Source organism: Motacilla alba, chromosome 12 (genome assembly GCF_015832195.1).
Source record: "Motacilla alba alba isolate MOTALB_02 chromosome 12, Motacilla_alba_V1.0_pri, whole genome shotgun sequence".
NCBI classification, from domain to species: domain Eukaryota; kingdom Metazoa; phylum Chordata; class Aves; order Passeriformes; family Motacillidae; genus Motacilla; species Motacilla alba.
The window spans coordinates 10,470,549-10,489,483 of NC_052027.1; the positions used below are offsets into that span (position 1 = coordinate 10,470,549).

Here is an 18,935-nt window from a genome sequence, read left to right on the forward strand (position 1 = left end):
GATCTTTCAAGATTGAACTCACCTAAGTTCAATTCTGTATACCCAAACAGAAACATATTTGGTATCTTGAACAAGCCCTCAGAGGTGACAAGACAACTCATTTCTCTATTTAAAACATTACAGTATGCACAAATCCACAGGGGTTTTAGTACTGTACGGGATACACAACATAACTGAAGCCAAATAAAATCTCAGGCAACATAAACCATGAGGTCAGACACGACAAGAGTGTTGTATGCATTGTTTATTGAACTTCAAATTCCACGGTAGGTCACAGATTAAATAGTTAAAAACTGGTTACTATCATACAATGTTCAGAACAGTCTTTCAAAACAGCTCTTTGGACAAAACTAAGAGCCAGATTCAAGCACAATTCCCCCAGGACAGAATGCTAGGGGTGGAAGAGAGCTTCAAAGTACTGACAGTACACAACACTACACAAAGCACAGCAGGTCATTGCCCTGGGCTGCCACACGAATCAGAGCAGCTCTGTACACCTTCTGCCTCCATGGGCAGGCACCTACTGTGTTAGTGGGAGAGTCTGCTTCTCCAGGACTTCAGCATTCCATAAAACACCACAGATATAGTTCTGGGTTCTGTGAGATTTTAAATTACAGAGCTGAAACCAGATTTAAGCAAACTGACATGGTCTTGCACTTACATTCTTTAGCCTTGACACACAAGACACCTAAAAATCAAATTTTTATTTTGAAGACATGATGTCACCTGAGGTCAAAAAACTGTGAAAGTGAACAACAGTGGTGTCTTCGTTTACTTACTATAAAGTTTTAGACTGGTTGGGATGGGAGACTAGTGCTTGAACTGCACTGCTCAACACTGCATCCTATTTATGCCATCTTGCCTCAACTGAACATACAATTAAGTATAACAAAATGCATCAAAAAGATAAATCAGTCAACTGTAAACTGTTGGCAAGAATCACTCAATTATGTATTTGTCATCTATTTCAAGCATTTATACAAGACACTGGAACTAGAAGCATTAGCTTTAATTTGTGCAATTTAAGAATTTCCTTCAGGAGGAGTTCAGTCATCTGACTAGACAGGAACCTCCCAGCCTCGCCTGGCAGTCATCAGTCATAGCTCACCTCACAAGAAGATTTTGAGCAACAACGTCAAGAAAGCACCGCAGTGCTAATCCAAGCAAAGTCAGGATTCACAGTCTGAGATTCCCCTGCTGCATTACTGCTCCATGTGCAACACAACTCGTGCTGAGGAAGCCTCTTGAAGGCACCACTCCCAGCTGCAGCATCTACAGTGGCATTGATGCAAACCTTTACACTGCTGCAAAGCAGTTGGATGTATTAGAGCTTCCACAGGACAGAGAGTGCACAACATGGAAACATGTAAAGCAGCAGGTTTAACCTCAGCAGCCCTTTTGAGTGATGTCCTGCCCAGAAGATTTGGTAATATCCATTGTGGTGAACACCTGTAAGAGACCAAAAGAAGAGCTTATTTACTGTTGCCTGCATCATCCTCCACATGGCTACTGATCTCTTGGTAAAACTGCCTTCAAGAGCAAGTTTTAAATCAGGCTGTGTCTTCCCCCTTTCTTACCTCTGCACAAGTAGGATGGATACCAATTGTTTCATCAAGTAATTCTTTGGTGAGACCACATTTGATTGCAGCAGCAAAACCTTGGGTAACTTCACCAGCATTGGGTCCAAGAACATGCAGTCCTATCACACGATTCTTTAGAACAGATGAGAGAAAAATACGAGTCAGTACCAGGCAAAGTTTGACAAAGCTCAAGTGTGTAACTCCCACTACACTAAAAATGTTACACAAGCAGGTCAATAGCAGAGTCCTTAAGAAAAAATTAATTACTTCAAATAAAATAGTTCTGCAGTTCTTTCGCTTCAAGAATACCCTCAGCATGTCCCTCTTGCTACTTACGTTGTCCTGTTTGTTGCAGATAATCTTTGCATAACAGGTATTGTTATCTCTGCCCGGCACTGTCCATTCAAGTGGCCAGAACAAAGTGTGATAAACCTGTGAGGAAAACAAGAAAAAGAGCATTAGAATTTCATTGATTCAGTCAGGCACAACTCTACTTTTTAATATCTTTATAAATAGGTGGTTTGACATTTAAAACACTATATTCTTGTCTAAAACAAATGAGACAAGAGTGATTTTTTTTTCCACTCAGCCCACAGAGTCCATACTCCAAAACTCAGCAAAGGAAGACTTGACTCAAACCATGTAGCTCTGATTTAAATACTCGATAAAAACAGCAACAGCTACAATATACAGCAGTTGCAAATCAAACTTTCAGAAAGAGAAGTACAAAATTAATATCCAGTTACTGTAAGTTTAAACCTACTATGCAAAACAGGTAACAGCAGAAGCTCAATAATGTCAAGTGATTTTGAAAGATGCAAGGAATTAAACTCAAGGCATGCAAGCAGCTTCAACATAACCCCTCAGAGATGTGCAGAAGCCAGAAATCACCACAAAATAGGGAAGTTATCCCCAATTCTGCTCTAGACATATGTTAAGGTCAGCAAAAAATAAATTCACAATTCAATTCACAATTCTGCTGGTTCACAGTGAACCAGCAGAAAATAGTTCATCCCAGGAGTTTGATACACTTCAGCAATAAAAGCCTTTGATTCACGACAACAAAAACCACTCCTAGAGCTCTGCAACCCAAGTCTGGCCTCCTGAAGTCAAATGCTTCTCTCAGCCACCTGCAAATGGTTACGCACAATTCTAATGGCATGAAGTCCAGTCCTGGGTTTCTGTGAGTCCAGCACCTTGCTGGCCAGATGAAAACACCACAGCCACAACTGTTCTACCTGTCTAAACTTGGAATCTTGTAAACCTATGCCTTGAGACTAAAGCAGCAAGGCCCAAGAAAAACACCCTCAAGCTACAAGTTAATTGACTCTTGGGTGTTCTTACCTCCAAGTTTTGCTCTCCATATTCATCTATGGCTTTTTCTTCAGGATACCCACAGCTGCCATACTCTAAAGGGGTAAACACTGTTGTTGGTACATTGATATAGTCACACTAAAAATAAAAATAAAAAGTTGTATTTAGAGTATGCAAGTTCTATACACTACATAACAAAAAAAGTTATACAAGAACTTGTCCTCTTTTTTACAAAATACTTGCAGAGCCAAAAGATAAGTGGATAAATTAGCTCATGTTACTGCAGTTCTGAGGCAAAAAGCATCTTATTGAGACGCTTTAACTTCAGCTTCTTGAAAAATGAGTTGAAGTTGTCTGCTAATAGCTTTACCTTTTTGGAACTACCTCCATAGAGCCTTCGTGCCAGCAGTCTCCCTGCCTGAATGGCAACTGGAGTAAGTTCAAGCTTTCCATCCAAGATATCCCCAATGGCATAAACATAAGGCACATTGGTTTGTTCTTCATCATTTACAGGGACTTTCCCATTCCTTTAAAACAAACAGAAGACCGCAGAATTCAGCATCACAACTTTCCTCAGATCTTTGTAAAAAACCAGGGAAGAAACTCTATTCTAACTACTGAGCTCATTTCATTAAATATCTTTATGCCTTTTTTACTTCAACTGCAAACTCTTCAGAGCATCAATCACCTCCAACTCTGACACACTGCTGAAGTCTGTATTCAGTGGGCCAGTTCAGACATGAACAACAGTGCCTGGCTGATGGCAGTCAAGCTACTCAGACATCTTTGGACTCACAATCTTTCAATCTTTCTTTGGACTTTCAATCTTTCTGATTATTATACAGCGCTGTGCTTTCAGCACAATGACCAACTAGTACATATTCCCTCAGAATAGTTGTTTTACAAAGTACATACTGAAGAAATTAAGTTAATGGACAATTGTACTCAAGTTCAGAACAAAAAAGTTTTCAAAGGTTCACATAATTGCCATTTATGAGAGTGGGAATTAAAAGACCATCAGTATCATGAGCTATTTTTAAAGAGGTAAAAAAAAGTCCTTGCATTCAGTGGTTTTAGGGAGTTCAGTAATACTCACTTCTCATTGATTTTGACCCCGATTGTCTGTAAACCAATATTCCTGGTACATGCATCACGACCAATGGCTAGCAAAACCTAAAAAAAGCCCCAAAAATTAAATGCAATAACTTAATGTAAGAAAAGTATAACATAAGATTTCCCTTGGTCTTTCAGTGAAAATACAGAAGCAGACGAATAAAATGACTTCCAAATGTTTTTTTCCAAAATTTGAAAAAGCCACCAACAACTCTCTTCCAGGTACAACATGTTTTACAGATGCAACAAACAGAAAAGCCAAAACAAAAACAGAAGCAACCACACTGTTTATATGAACTGAACTCCAGGCTAACAGGGTTCAACCAAAGACAAATACTGAATTTCCACTTTTTATTTTTCTGCTAGTAAACTACATGAACAACTTTTTAAGGAGGAGTTCCCTTCAAGTTGTTCAAGAAAAAGTATTTTAATACTATTCATGTGCATCAATAGCTATTTATTTCAAATCAAGACGTGCTTACAGTGTTATATTCTTCTTCAAGGATCTCTGATCCCTCAGTAGACTTTGCTGTCACTTTCAGTCTTCCTGGCATTCCTTGTTCCAGCTGCTCAACCTGTACAAATTTTTGTAAGCTTAGAATGACCTGAAGCAGCAGAGCTCACTTCCATTGCCATTCAAGCCTTAACCTACTAATCTGTCATTAAGCAGTTAAAAAAGCTCAGTCTCATAAAACATTTATTTCTGTTCAGAGCCAAAGCCTTCCCAGACAACACCTGCATTTTACATGTGCTGTTTAAAGCAATGATGTGTTAAGAGAAGAAAGCGCTTGCCTGAACAGGTACAAACTTCCTGATGAACTTCACGCCGTGTGTTTCCATGTAGGCACCGACTTTTTCTGCCATTTCTTGGTCAAAACCCCGCAGAAGAATGGAACGCACCATGACAGTGACATCCAGACCCAGGCCAGCCAGAAACCCTGCACACTCCAGAGCCACGTAGGAAGCACCCACAACCAGAGTCTTGCCAGGGCAGTAAGGCAGGGAGAAGAGGTCATCACTGGAAAGAGAAGAAGTCTAAGTAATTTACAAGTTGCTTCCAACACAAGCTTGTTTTTCTTGGCAAACACTTGAGCAAACAAGTTCAGTCTTTTGTGCCTTTTCATCTCACCTTGTAATGCAGAATTCTTTATCTCCAGGGATACCCAGGTATCTTGGCCTTTCTCCTGTAGCCAGCACAAAAGTCTCTGCTGTGTGATAGGTTACTTGTCCCTTTCTGTTAGTTGCCTGTTGATGAAGACACAGTTAAGACAGACATTTTCATATGCTTTAAGATAAAAAATTATGTAATCCTTTCCTTAATTACTGTAGATATGTTTAAAAATCAAGAATAAGCAGTTTGAAACAAGAACAAATGCATTTAGAGATGCCACATAGGTCACTGAAGAATAACAAGTTTAAACAACTGACTATCAGGCTTTTCTTCCATTAGAGCACTTAATATCACTTACTCTTTGAATCCTGCCCATTTTAACTACTAAGTTAGATTGGATTACTCATAACAACTTGACTTCCGAGTTATAAAAAGCCACAACAAATTAAGACAACCCCTTTATCCCCATAATAACAGGCCAACATAATGCAAGGGACAGCATAACATGAATTAGTTCTTCAGCTAATGTAAAAAAAAATGTAATTAAAAAATAAAGGGAACTAGTTATACGATTTCAGTTCAGAGGGCCTAAGATCCAACCTTGCATGAATTCTAACTAATTTGAACTCTTGAGACCCTTGGATTTTGGAAATTTCATCTTGCCATCTCCTAGAATTGGACCTTCATTCTTGCTTTTTGAATGAAGATGAAGGGAAATGTTTTCCCCATCAAGTCAACAGGTAATTCAGGTTGGAAGGGATCTCAAGAGGTTATCTAGTCCAGCCTCCTGCTGGGAAGTCTCTCTGTTCTACTTCATTTATTGATTAAGGACACTTAAGTGGCTGGGACACTTGAACAGGTGGTACACAAGGTAAATTGAATTCAGTATTATCTTTCAGTGCTGAGTTCTTGGTTTAAAACACAAGTAGTTCAGCCTTGATATTGCAAACAGACAATTACACCCACTGAGTGCAACAGTTGTCTTCAATATGCACTTCTAGGTTAACCTTGCCTCAGTATGCTCACTTATAGCAAGATTGGCAGAACAAGCTTTGTCTTGCAAAACTGACACTAATTTGTATGCTGATACAGCACAAGGTTCTAGCAGAGCTCTTATGCAAGTGCTTAATCTAAATTTCATTTCAATAGATTTTATGCTTTAGTATGAGGATTTTTCAAGTTGCAAAATCACACAGCTAGAGTTTCCTGTCTTTTTCTCCTCCCCTCCTCACTCAGGCTGCTGAAATCAGTCATAAGGGTAGAAACAGAGACCACCTTCCTCTATTCTTACAAGACACAGGTTTACACATATCCACATGACTCTTACAGAACTAGGTTTGCAAACACTGTGGCAGGTACTAAAGCACAATAATTATTTTAATCAGTAACTTCACAAAGGAGATATTAAATTCAGTTGACCTAACTTGGCAATGTTAAGATTAAGCTGTTTTGGTGTTGAATTTTATAAGGCAGTTCTAGAACATGCATTTTCCCTCCCAACTAAATATTTCAAATGCAGAGTATACCTTGATTTTGTGTGGTTCCACGAATTCTCCATAAGAATTGAGGTATGTCACAGACTTCTCTCTCAAAGACACTCGATATCCCCAGTTTAGAGAACCAATGTAGTTCTGAATTGCTTCTACCATGGTCTCCCAGTTGTGTTTAACTGAAACAAGACACTAATTTAATATTTAAGGAAATAAAAGTGCAATGTGCCCCTTAAGAAAAAATTAACTTATTCATTGTACATCATGCTAAGAAAACACCATTATCAGTAATGAGGATACATATTAAGATCTTGTTCTACTATGTTAATATTTATGTGACTTGTTACTATCTGAACTAAGCCCATTCCAGAAGTTCTGTCATTTATTTCAGTTGATACAGGGAACAAAACACAATTAACTTCCAACTCCAAAGGTTTCTATGACTCAAGAAGGAGGACACCTTCTGATTCACCTAAGAAAAGTACTGAACTCTGCCTCTAATTTATTAAGTACAACAACAGTCTTGAGTTTGGCATCTCATCTGTACAGTCTTGGTCTTCCCTCTGTGTTCTTACCAACCTTGTTCTTCATACTGCCACCCATATTTCCTTGAATCTTGGAGTGCCTGACCCAGAAGTGCTGCTTGATGCATCAGCTTCTTGGGAATGCAACCTACATTTACACACGTGCCACCAAGTCCTAAGATGGAAAGAATCACATTATTTCTTCCATGAATGGGATTCATGCTTTCCCTATCACATACTCTGTATAATCACTCATGTCACTCCAGGAGGTTTGCTATAGTCACACCAGTAACATGAAATTTCTGTTGCAAGGGACATTTTAAATACAATGCACACACTAAGCCTGTATTGAGTTCAAGGCTGAACATGTTATTAGGCTCACTGACCCAAGACAGGTACAGCATGTCAAACACAGAGCCTGGTTACTTACTCCACAAGGCTTCAGATTTCAGTCAGGTTGTCAAGTAAGCAAGGCATAAAGCCCAGAGTTTCTACAATTTAGTATCACCTATTATGTGGTATTTTAAATATGCCTGTTTGAAATACTATCTACAAGAGCACATTCATTCTTTGACTCAACAGAAGTTTCACCCAAGTTTCGTACTCATTCTCAGCTGCCAGTATCACTAATGAGGTCAGCCAGCAGCTGTCCTTAATTAGGAAAAGGTGAGACACACATAGCCAAGGAGTCACTGTTCTAAAGGGAGCCTATCAGTTGTCTAGAATATAGAACTGGATAAACTAAAAGGCAAAATATCCCCACAAACGTTAGAATGTGAACATGTATGCAAACACTATCCACACATGGTTTGAAAGTGATCAAAGCTAGAAAAACTTTTGACAGAGAACAGAGATAGCAATGCCCAAAGCAGAAATAAGCATCCAGAAAAGCAGCAGGCATGCCAGGCAAATAACTCTCGTTATCTGTGTACCAGAATTACAGGAATTTAGCCTCAATTCCTAATAGCAGAAATCCATAATATGTAACATCTCACTGGTACTCAAACATCATCAAATACAAACATAATACAAGATTAAAAAAGCTTACCCCATGAGGTTCCAAGAGGTGTTGGAACAACATAATCTAATACCATTACTTTCTTTCCCAAGGCAGCAGCTTCCTGTAAAAGATGGAAAAGACCAGTCAGTATTACTGAACCAAGCAGGCCTGTCCACTCACTTATAGTCACGATACATTTAGCCCTAATAGAAGGCTTCTTTACTACCTTCACCAGTTAGTCATTAACATACATGGCTCTTCAGTCTCCTTCCCTAGACAAAAACTGAAATCCCTCAAGAACTAACTTTTTGTCCAAACTCTGTATGGCTCCTTGCATGTTCAATGCTGCATCCAGATCCACCTACGCTGTCAAAAGCCATGATCTGAAAAAGGTATGAGCTGGGCTCAGCAGTCTACGATTTTCTTCTACCTCACCTAAAGAAATACTTATGCTGTTAGCTCTGCTTTTCATTCAGGACAGAACTGACAGACTTGGCAAGTTCATGCATGGAAAAGAAGGTGACACACTGGAGACATTTCAATGGAGCACCACCATGATGTTCAAGGGGCTGGAGCACACCCCCTATGAGAAGAAAAAGGGAATTTGACACATTCAACCTGGAGAACAACTGAATTTGGAGGAGACAGGAGCAACTTTCCAGTGTCTATGAGAAGTACATTAAGATGACTGCGCTAGGCTCTTCACAGTGGCCAAGTATACTGCAAAGGGACAAAAGACTGGCTTAAAGTTGAAACAAGAGACTCAGACTGGATATAAGGAACTTTCACACCATGAGGACAATCAAACAGGTTTCCCAGAAAGGCTGTGCCATCTCCATCCCTGGCTTATTTCAAACAAATGAGTTCCTGCACAATCCTGTGTGACTTTACAGATGACCTTGCCTGGAGCAAGGAGCTTACATTAGATATTCTTCTCATGTCCATTCCAACCTGAATAAGCCTGTTCCTCTATCCAAGAAATTACCAGGTACACATTGTTTGATTTTTCAAGCACTTAAATCAAATCTCTAGGTGCCTCAAATCTATTTAAGAACTCCTGCACATCAACTGCAATCCTGCCTCAAACAAGGTTTAGCTGCCTGTCTTATATTTTGTGAATACTACTCTGAACAATTTGGCAATTGGCACCAAGTTTACAACTGATGTCCCAGAAGGTACTGTGAAGAAAGATATGAACATTCTGAAAATACACAATTGGCCAACTGAAGAATTCCACTGTCAGCTTCTTCTGCCTGCTTTGTATTTTCTAATGAAGGTGCATGCTTGGCTGTATAGTTCAGTAATTGTCAAGGCTGTCAAGAAGAGCCTCACCCTGCCCAAGACATAAACTGACAGCTTAGGCCCTGGCTGAGAGATGGGAATGTGTGTCCAAATCCCTTGGGTAGCAGAGAAAACTGAATCTGGACCATAGGTCCTGAACAACTCTGAACAACATTTAATTGTGTAAGAGCTACCCAATCTCAGCTTCCCTTTCTGAGAAAGCACCCAAAAAGGGAACTGAAGAGTGAAGCAGCTCCTTGAAGGGAACTGCTGGAAGCACTTGATTTTAGATGACTGGTGATACTGAATCCAAAACTGTCAAAAGGCTTCAAGAGCAGCTCTTAAGTTTTCTAGATTACTGTTTGGAAGCACCTGTGTATTACACAAGCAGAAGAGATAGTTAAAAAACATTTGGTTCCACCCTCAGCCAGAAAACTAAAACCTATTATTAGGATCAAGAGCTGAACAGACATTGGCTAGAAACTGGTCCCTTTATCCCCTGAGTAAGCACATTACTAGACCACTATTGGTTCATTAATTAACAAGTTGAACAGTAATACTCATCAAAATATAGACTCTTTTATACCAACATAATTAATAGAGAGATTAACTTTTGAATAAGTTTAACATAGCACCTGTTCTTTAATGTCATTTTCACAGCCTACCTTAGAACATGCAAGTCCACCTGAGCCACCACCAATAATAATGAGATCATATTCATAGGGTTCTGTGATTTGGTCATCCCCAAGGAGTTTCTGCAGTGATCCATCCTTATAAGCCTGGGAGAGAAAAAGAAATAAATAATCAAATTAGCACACATGTTTCTGAGCAAACAACTGATAACACTGCCTCCTCTGGCTGACCTCACCCAGTCTGCTGTGCCACACAAAATTTAACTACACTCAAACAGCAAATTCACTCAGTCTTGTCTACTTGCAGCTGATTTTTAAGCCAAGTTACCTGATATGTTGCATCACAGCCACCAATGTGAGTTCCATTCACAAATACATTAGGCACTGTCCTCTGGTTGGTCAGCTCTGCCAATACTTGCTGAATACTGGCTCCATCATCTAAGAATAAAAGAAATGTGTACATTATAAACAGATTTCAGGAAAAGAGATTTTAGAACAGCCTGAAGTATTAAAGGTTTGGACTGTGATACACTGTAGGCCTGCAAAGACAAGAATTTTATTATGAACATTCCATTTGCAGGTTTCCTGGATATATGCAAGCTTTCAGAAACTACTTCTCAAAGGAGCAGGCTTAAATACAGAAATTAAATTGATATTTCCAGCCACAAATGAAGTAATGCTGAAGTAGTAAGAGTTTAGTTCTTCTATTTCAAAGATTTTTATCTCTTACAGTGTCACATTTGTTGCTACACACTACAGCGTTCACTACACAAAAATTCTTTTCCAGCTATCACACAGACACCTTTTCTTTCATGAGAACTGTCTTTTTTTGGAGTATGTTCTGTGCACAGGAACATAATTTAGCCCAGCAGCTTTGTATTACGAGACAATGGGTAAGGGAAGTATGAACATGCTTTTCTACTTACCCTAAAGCTACCTTCCTCCTTTTTCTACCCACCACACTGTCAGAAACTTTCTAGTTTTAAAATTATCATTGTTTGACCTCACCTGCCATCTGAATCATCAGCACCTACACACAGGCTCAATTTGGATCTCTCAGCAGTAAATGTGGGAATAGGAATTAACAGTAATCACTTCGACTAAAATCTTTTTATTCCAAGATTGTATCTACTTAGTATCAGTAATCAGAACAACCGTAAGGGAAATATATTATTAATTAGAAGTAATTCCAGAAAAAAAAAAAAAGCTGTGCATTGTACTTTACATATCTTGGGCTATAATTAATTCACAGAATGACAACTTGAATAAGAAGCAAAAGTAACTAAGAAGAGATGACTAAATAGCTACATTTCTCCCAAATATTGCCTAGGCAAAAATAAAAACTTCAAAAAGGCATTAGAACTTTAAAAAAAGCATTGGGAATTTAAGTTTTGTAAAGAAAATATAATAGGCACTCAACAGCTTGCCAGAAGTGCATTTAAGAGCTTATTAAGAACCATATAAGAAACTATTTGTTGCTAAAACTACATTAAAAGCTACATGCATTATGTCCGTATACAGATAAGGCACTGCACATGTCCCAAAACTAAAGCAGCCTGGGCTTTAAGGTAAAAGCCAGCTTGAAACTAGCAGCAGCCAAGTTACTGGAATTTACCCTCCCTCCCAGTGACTCAGCACTTTCCCCAAAGAAGGTCACCAATATACCAAGTCAAACATTAACAATTCATCCGAAGCCACAAGAGAACCGGGAGTAGGAAAAAAACTACAGACTTATTCCCCAGAAGTCATAGCTCTTTGGACAGAAACCAGATCTCACACCCTCCATCACCTGATGGTTTTTACAGTCAAAGCCTTCAGTTATATTGAAAACACATCCTGTGTAAAATCTACATTGAAGCCTAATTGTCTTTGTCTCTGCATATATTAAAAGTTATTTTACTTGTTTCACATGTTCCCCAATTAGCTCAAGACAGCTTAAGGATTCATGCAGCTAAAGGAATCACTCATTTTTAGTTACATTAAGCAGCAGCATGTGATACATTTTTTTTTCTCCTACTCACCAGTTACATCCAGTTCCAGAGCATAGTACTCCACACGCAGGGATCTGAAGAGTTCCTTCACCTGCAACAGGAACAGACACCATGGCAGTGCAAAGGTTTCTCAGCTCAGGGTAAAACTTCCCTGCTGGACACACCCAGGAGACCTCTAAGGCTCAGTTCCTGTGCTCTGAGGCACAGGCTCCACACAGCTTTGGTAGTTTGGTTCTATGTTTTGTGTGTTCCTCACTTAAAGCCAGAGCACTTAACCTTCCAATACAAGTCCCATTACCTTAGGAAAAAGCTTCTAGATACAATTTGCTTAGCTGCTGACCTCTCCACCCGTGACATACCAAAAGCCAAGGAAGTGACTGCCATATAAAAAAAAACCACAAAGGAGATAAAGCAGCAGCAAGATTCCTTGGTAATACTAAAGAAAAAAGAAAAAAAAGGAAAAAAATGCGAGTGGAGGATAATAAGTAAAACAAAATGCTATCAAGGAAATAAAAAAAAATTAAAAGCTGCAGAAGGAAGGAATACATCCCAAATGTACTCAGCACTCAGCTGGGTGTTTTTTTAACCTCAGTTCTGGATGGACAAAGTGTACCATTACCTGATTCAAATCAGGCACCTTTTAGAAACAAGATTTCTATATTTTTTGTGAATCTGGCATGTGAAAACAGCTCTAGCAAGAATCACTGAATGTCTGTGGGATGGACTCACTTGCCAGCATGGAGTCTGAACATTTTTAAATCAGCTTTCTGATGAACTTCAAATTTATTGACAGAGCTTTATCAAGAGTATGTTGAATCCCATCTAGTAAGTTTAAAGACATCTAACACATGAGGAATAAAGTGTTTTTAATATTGCTGTGATTTACAATGTTACTATACTGAATACTGAGTATTCCAGTGTTTTCTGATAAAGTTTCAGCTTTATGCAGACAAACAAGAAGATTTCGTGTTCTGTACCAACTACAAATTAAGTTTCTTACCACATCATATATCAACTGTAACATTCAAAAAAAAGCTTTGCCTCTGTAACTGATTTTATTGGTTCTACAGTTTTAGAATAGTGGAGGTTCTAAGGGCCTTTTCAGGCCATCAAAGCAGAGCCAAATGTGAAGGCTGATGACATTGCTCAAGCACTGTCCTCTCACTTGGAACATCCACAAGGACAAAGACACCAGAACTTCCCTGGGCTGGCTCAACGTTTGACCATCCTCACAGTAAAGAACTTCCATTTTATCCCACTGGAGTGTCTGCCATTGCAACTCAAGTTTGTTGGTTCCTCTTCTTTCACTCTGCAACTTGAATTACAGTCTGGTTGTCTTCCCACTTGTCAACTGAAGGCAGCAACTAAAACTCCCGGTCAGCCTTATCAAGGTTCAACAAACTGAGCTCCTTCTTCACACATTCAGGGTGTATGATACTCCAGTCCCCTAACCATGCAGATGATCCTTGACATTATTCGTCCTAAGCTCACCATTACCTTCAGGCTTGCTTCCTGGAATGATTACAGCTACAGGCAGAATGGAAGAGAAACAGCAGTGGAACCACTCCAGACCTCCTGCTCTGCATCTGCTGTTACAAATCCCAAAGTAAATGCCATGCAAGATCCAAAAAGCAAAGCTTAAAGCGACAGCTACTAGGAAGTGTTAAGAATGCAGAGGCAAATCAGAAAATTAGCTGCTTGGCTGCTGGTTTGGTTTGCAGCAAAGCAGCAGAGTAACAGGCAAGCGATCATTAGTTTTTGTTTTCTTTTTTAAAAAACTGCCAAAACATTGCAACAGCAGCTGGCAGGAAGGAGGAGGACAGAACATTACTAAACCAAGAAAGATTACATGCAAGAAAGGACAGATTTAAGGCATTTAGATCACCTTTATTCTCTACTGAAGGTACTCAGTAGAGAGAAAAAAAATCAGACAAATGCCAGCATCCTAATTAGAGGTAACTATTGCACTTTACACTTATGAACAAATCATACTTGTGTTGTGCTAATGAAACTGAGGAAGGATCATAGCAAGCACATGAGCAGTTACAAAATCTTCAATGCAGGCAAGAGATAATAGATGACTTTGGTTTGGAGAAGGAAACGATTAGGAGGAGTAGAAAGATAACACACTAATCATGAGTAATATCAAGATAAGCTGGACAGGAAATGATTTCTCAGAAATACTCACTGGAGCATTCAGCAGTAACTGCATTTACCAGAAAACATCTTTGAAATGAAAAGGAAGCAAATCTCCCTCGGGAACACAACCAGAAAACTCAGTGCTACCTGGCACTGTAAAAGCCAAAATTAAAACGAGATCAAAGGAGTTATTAGACCAACTAATGAAAAAGAAAATCCAGTGAAAACTTTGAACTCAATAAAACTAATACCGACTCAGGTCAAGAAATTCCTGTGTCACACACACCCACTCCACTGGAAACTTCAGCAGTGCACTGGGAGTTTTTTCTTACTTACAGCCCAAAGACAAAATCCTTTCTCCAAATGTCTGGGATAGGATGCAAGGCTGCAGGGTCACTGATAAAACCATTAACTTCCCTTTTCACCAATGCAATGACCTCAGTTACCTACTGAACCCTTTCAGTTTTTGTAAAAAGTGATGGACTAGAAACACTTCCAAATATTATTAAACAATAAATAATTCCTCTGAAACCAAGAAATTAGTCTAACTTTAGGAAATGCTTCCCAGAGATGCTTTCTGTCACTAGGGAAGCTAAGCAGGTTTGAGATAAGCTTCATATCATTAAATAATAATGGTATGTCCTAGGTCTGCTTTTTCAAGTATCAGCTAACACTCCACAATAGCTGGAGCTGAACCGGCCAGAACCCCCTGAGGACAGAGAATATAATCTGTAATAGCATAAAATATAACTAAAATAACCAGTAACTTTATGCAAGCAGCTGTTGCTCTTAAAGTATCAACAGATCACAGTGTTCAGTCTTGCCATTTTTTCATGCTAAAAAACTATGTTTTCTTTGTGAATTTCTATCTTATTATCTTCAATTTCTTAGCATCCAGAAAAGAAACAGCCCAGTTAAATTATGACAAGGAAGTAATTCTACCACCACCCCCTCTCCAACACTGCCCTGTTAAAGCAGTTGAACAACAAATTGCATTTGAAGAAGAACAACAGCACAATTGCCAAGTCATGCTATTAGGTAACCTGAATACAATCACCTACCTAATTCACTTAGGGAACTTATTTGCAGTTGTGTTTCTGAAGAAAAGTGCCAGTTCAATTTTCTTCCAGCATGGCTATCTCCACTTGAAATGGAGAAATCTTTCCAGCCCCAAATTAGGTACTTTCAGAGCATGAGCACTAAACATCTTTTTCAATTAATCCTACCAAAAGCACACTGCTAACAACCATCCACAGTAAAAGATAATACAATGCACACTATTCATATCTAAGAACTCAGAACTATGTGATTACAGTCTAAGTACCCAAGCTGTAACTACACTTCCAAATTATATTCACTTCATTAATTCTATAGACTTGATCAGCTAACCAGAATCCTGCAATACCCATTGTTTCCCCATTCCTTTCACTAATTTCTAAGTCTTTGTTAAGAGGGATTGTTAATACCCTTAGTGTTACAGATACTCCTCTGTTTTATAACTTGATGTCTCATGTGAGGATTCTTTTTTCCATAAACTTTCTTCTAATTCTCAGTTTGCAATCTATACCCCTTCTCCACATTGTCTTTGTTATATTACCTTTCTGTTTTGTTCCAAGCAGGAAAATAAGCCAAGGAAATCTGCCTACCAGGCCAGTCACCTCTTCTTCCCCCAGTCCTATTTATGACCTGGTTCTTCAGAAAATTCACACAGCATTTTTCAACTCCCCCTCCTAAAAAGGGCCATGACAGAGGGTCCTCCTACTCCCTGTGTTCATTCTTCCCCTTTGCAAGACAATATTCCTCAATATTCCTCATATCTGATTGCTTCCCTGAAGCAAGCAATCTGCCCAATGGAGAAACTATGAACAAATGCAGGAAAGAACAATCTGGAATTTAATTACGGGAATACAATCAAGTATTTTCTCCCCTTCTTGTCTTAGTCTAGAGCCTCCGTAACACCACAAACAGATGAAGGAAAAAGGCACAAGGTTTAAAGTTACAGTACCAATATGTGACCTCAAACCCACTGAACTTAGTGCCATGAGCATCAGCATTTACAACCCCAAGCACTAAAAGCGCACAGGGCAATAGTGACAAGCATGACTAGGTGTTTCTCAATGGGCAACTCTGAAGTCCTCAAGAAATGATTTTCTCCGCAGCAGAAGATAACACTTTTGTCAACTGGACTAGACATGAGCAAGACTCCAACTCTTCATTTACTGAAACTTCGAATAGGTTTCTAAGAAGGTTTTGAGCTACTGCGCTCTGCTATCTGCCAAAAGATTCTTAGACAGAAGGCACTGGAGTGGTTGATCCTCCCAAACACAGAAGTTTCCTGTCTCAAAACCTCAATACAGTTGCAAGTGAGATAGGATATATTCAGTTAAGTTTTCTGCAAGGAAGTCATAAGATCTCTTCCCTCCCCAAAGTCCCCAGAACTAAACATAACCCAGAAGTGGGAGTGAGGCTTCTGTGTGTATGTTCCTGGTTATCACTTCTATTGAGGAACACCAGGACTTGAGCCAACAGTTCCAATTATGTTCTTCCACAATGGCCATATTAAATATGGTAATGTCAGGTTTAAATAAAATTTCATAACATACTTTTTGTAACTATCCAAGAAACCCAAGGCCTACAAACCCTCAGGCCCTGTGTGGACTATGACCAGTGTGCTGGTATCATAAAATTCTAATGAAGGCCCTGAGTTTTTTAATGAGTTTGGTTTACTAGTTATAGCCAGCCTATGACACTGATGTATAGGCTTTAGGGCTAAAAAGATATTTTTCTCTAAGCATCACAATTAACCAAGAACACTCTTCTCTTGTTTTAAACACACACTGGGACCAGGATTTAAAATATATGCACCTGCTACAGAGTCAACCTTCCTTAAATTTAGAAAGGGCAGAAAACTTAACTCATCCCTCCCGTGGAGAGCAGCTTTGTCCAAGCTGAAAACCAATGTGGTACCCAGATTTCCAGCGAGAAAGGAACACAGCCAGCACCCTGAGCTTCGAGCAGCTGTAGAGCTGAGGATCAAGCACATTGTGCGGAACTCGCCACACATCCACCCCCCACCGTGGCAAAGCGAAAGGACTACCACGAACGCCACGGATCTTCGCCTGGTTTCGAGCAGCAAGTGGTTTTCCAGCACGTGGTGCTGGAGCGGGATGGATACAGCGCCACTTCCACACGCTCCGAACCCCGCCGGTGCCGCCGCATGCCCACACCGCCCTCCCCCAGCCCCGCTCCCCTGCGCCCTGCCCGGGCCGAGCGGGCGCCCAGGGGCAAGGTCTGCCCATGCATCCCTCGAGGGGAGGGCCCGGGGGGACCGCCGAGCGGGCTCTCGCCGCCGCCGCCGCTGCCTCACCTTGTTGCAGTAGGGGCAGTAGCTCTTGCTGAAGATCATGACGCGGTGGGAGGCGATGAGGGTCCGCACGCGGAGCTTCAGCCCGTCCCAGTCCGGGAGCCGGGTCTGTCCCGGCGGCGGCGCCATGGCGGTGGCAGCACCGACGCCTTCCCCGCGGCGGCCGCGCTGACCCTCAGCCGCGCCCGCCCCTTCCGCAGCGGGCAGCGTGACGAGCCGGGCCGGCCTATTCGGAGGGAGCGAGGGGGGGACACCATGCCAAGGAGCGCTCACCACCCTGCATTTCAGACACAAGCACTACAAATCGTTGTAAAATAATAAAAAGTCTCTTACAGTAGAGGCGAAAGTGTCAGTATCGACCCAAAGGCTAAGCAGAGAAGGACAAACTTGCGTTGTTTAAGCCTGTCTCCCCTCTGCGAGGGGGCGTGAAGTGAGCCAGCAGGAGGCCGGCGAGAGCGCGCATGCGCGGCGGGCGGGCGGTGCCGGGCGGGGCGCGGGGCGGTGCCGGGTGGCGCCGCCTCAGCGCCCGCCCGGCCGAGGCTGGCGGGGCGGATAGTGCCGGGCGGGGCGGGCGGAGCCGGGATGGCGGAGGGGTTGTTCTTTGCCCCCTCACGGACCGCCCGGCCCCGAGCCGGCGGGGATTGCCCCGGCCTGGAGCGGTCGGCCCAGTTTTCAGGTTCGACCTGCCTCGGTGCCCTTGAAGTCTGCGCGAAGTGTGAGGGAAAAGCTGCTTCCCCCGTGGGCCTCCACCTGCCCCTTGGATCTCCTGCACAGGAAGGAGAACGGGTACAAGTGGAGCGTCTTCTAATAAAATAATATGGCATAATAAAATGGATCATTAGCCAAGAAAGCAGAAAAAGTTTCATTTTCTTACACATTGCGGGGTTAAAGGAAGGGCATGCAGAAGTATCTTACTACGTATATCTGTGATGAGACGGACTACTCAATTCGCACGAAGCCCGGTGATTGCCAGGGCTGGCGGGTGGCAGGGCCGTGGTCAGCGGCATGGCAAGAGCCCGTGTGAGGGGACCCTGCCTGGTCACCACCCTGCGGCCCGGGGCTTTGGGCGGTGCCGCTGCCCAGCCGGGGCCCCGGGAGGTCGGTCACCTCCCGGCACAGCGAGCCGCTGGGCGCCATTGCAGCGGCAGCTTCTGCGAGCCATCCTCTTGTCCTGGTTCAACGTCTAAGAACTTCGCTAAATCAAACCCTGCAAGCTTCTGAGTGACAGGAGTTATTTTCTGTAGGTGAGGAAAGCACGGAGTGATTTCATAAGATTCAAGAAGGAGTTTTTAACAACGTAGGTAATGAAGTCCATTGCTCCCTCCCACACCTGCCACAGACCAGTCCTACTGCTATTTACTAATGCTAAAAATAGCCACATATAATAGCTGTAATG

The 18,935-nt window shown here is 41.3% G+C and overlaps 1 protein-coding gene across 1 annotated transcript; it reads right to left on the bottom strand.

The window, feature by feature from the left end:
• Positions 1 to 228: 228 nt before the first annotated feature.
• TXNRD3 (thioredoxin reductase 3) lies at positions 229 to 17,745 on the bottom strand. Its single transcript, XM_038149361.1, has 16 exons — positions 17,543 to 17,745; positions 12,067 to 12,127; positions 10,374 to 10,483; positions 10,079 to 10,192; positions 8,181 to 8,253; positions 7,188 to 7,307; positions 6,645 to 6,787; positions 5,137 to 5,252; positions 4,800 to 5,025; positions 4,490 to 4,582; positions 3,991 to 4,067; positions 3,265 to 3,421; positions 2,925 to 3,032; positions 1,917 to 2,012; positions 1,578 to 1,712; positions 229 to 1,449 (listed from the first exon to the last, which is right to left on the bottom strand). Exons 1-16 carry the CDS (start codon positions 17,666 to 17,668, stop codon positions 1,387 to 1,389), a joined length of 1,818 nt encoding a protein of 605 aa, XP_038005289.1. The 5' UTR covers positions 17,669 to 17,745; the 3' UTR covers positions 229 to 1,386.
• Positions 17,746 to 18,935: the final 1,190 nt, after the last annotated feature.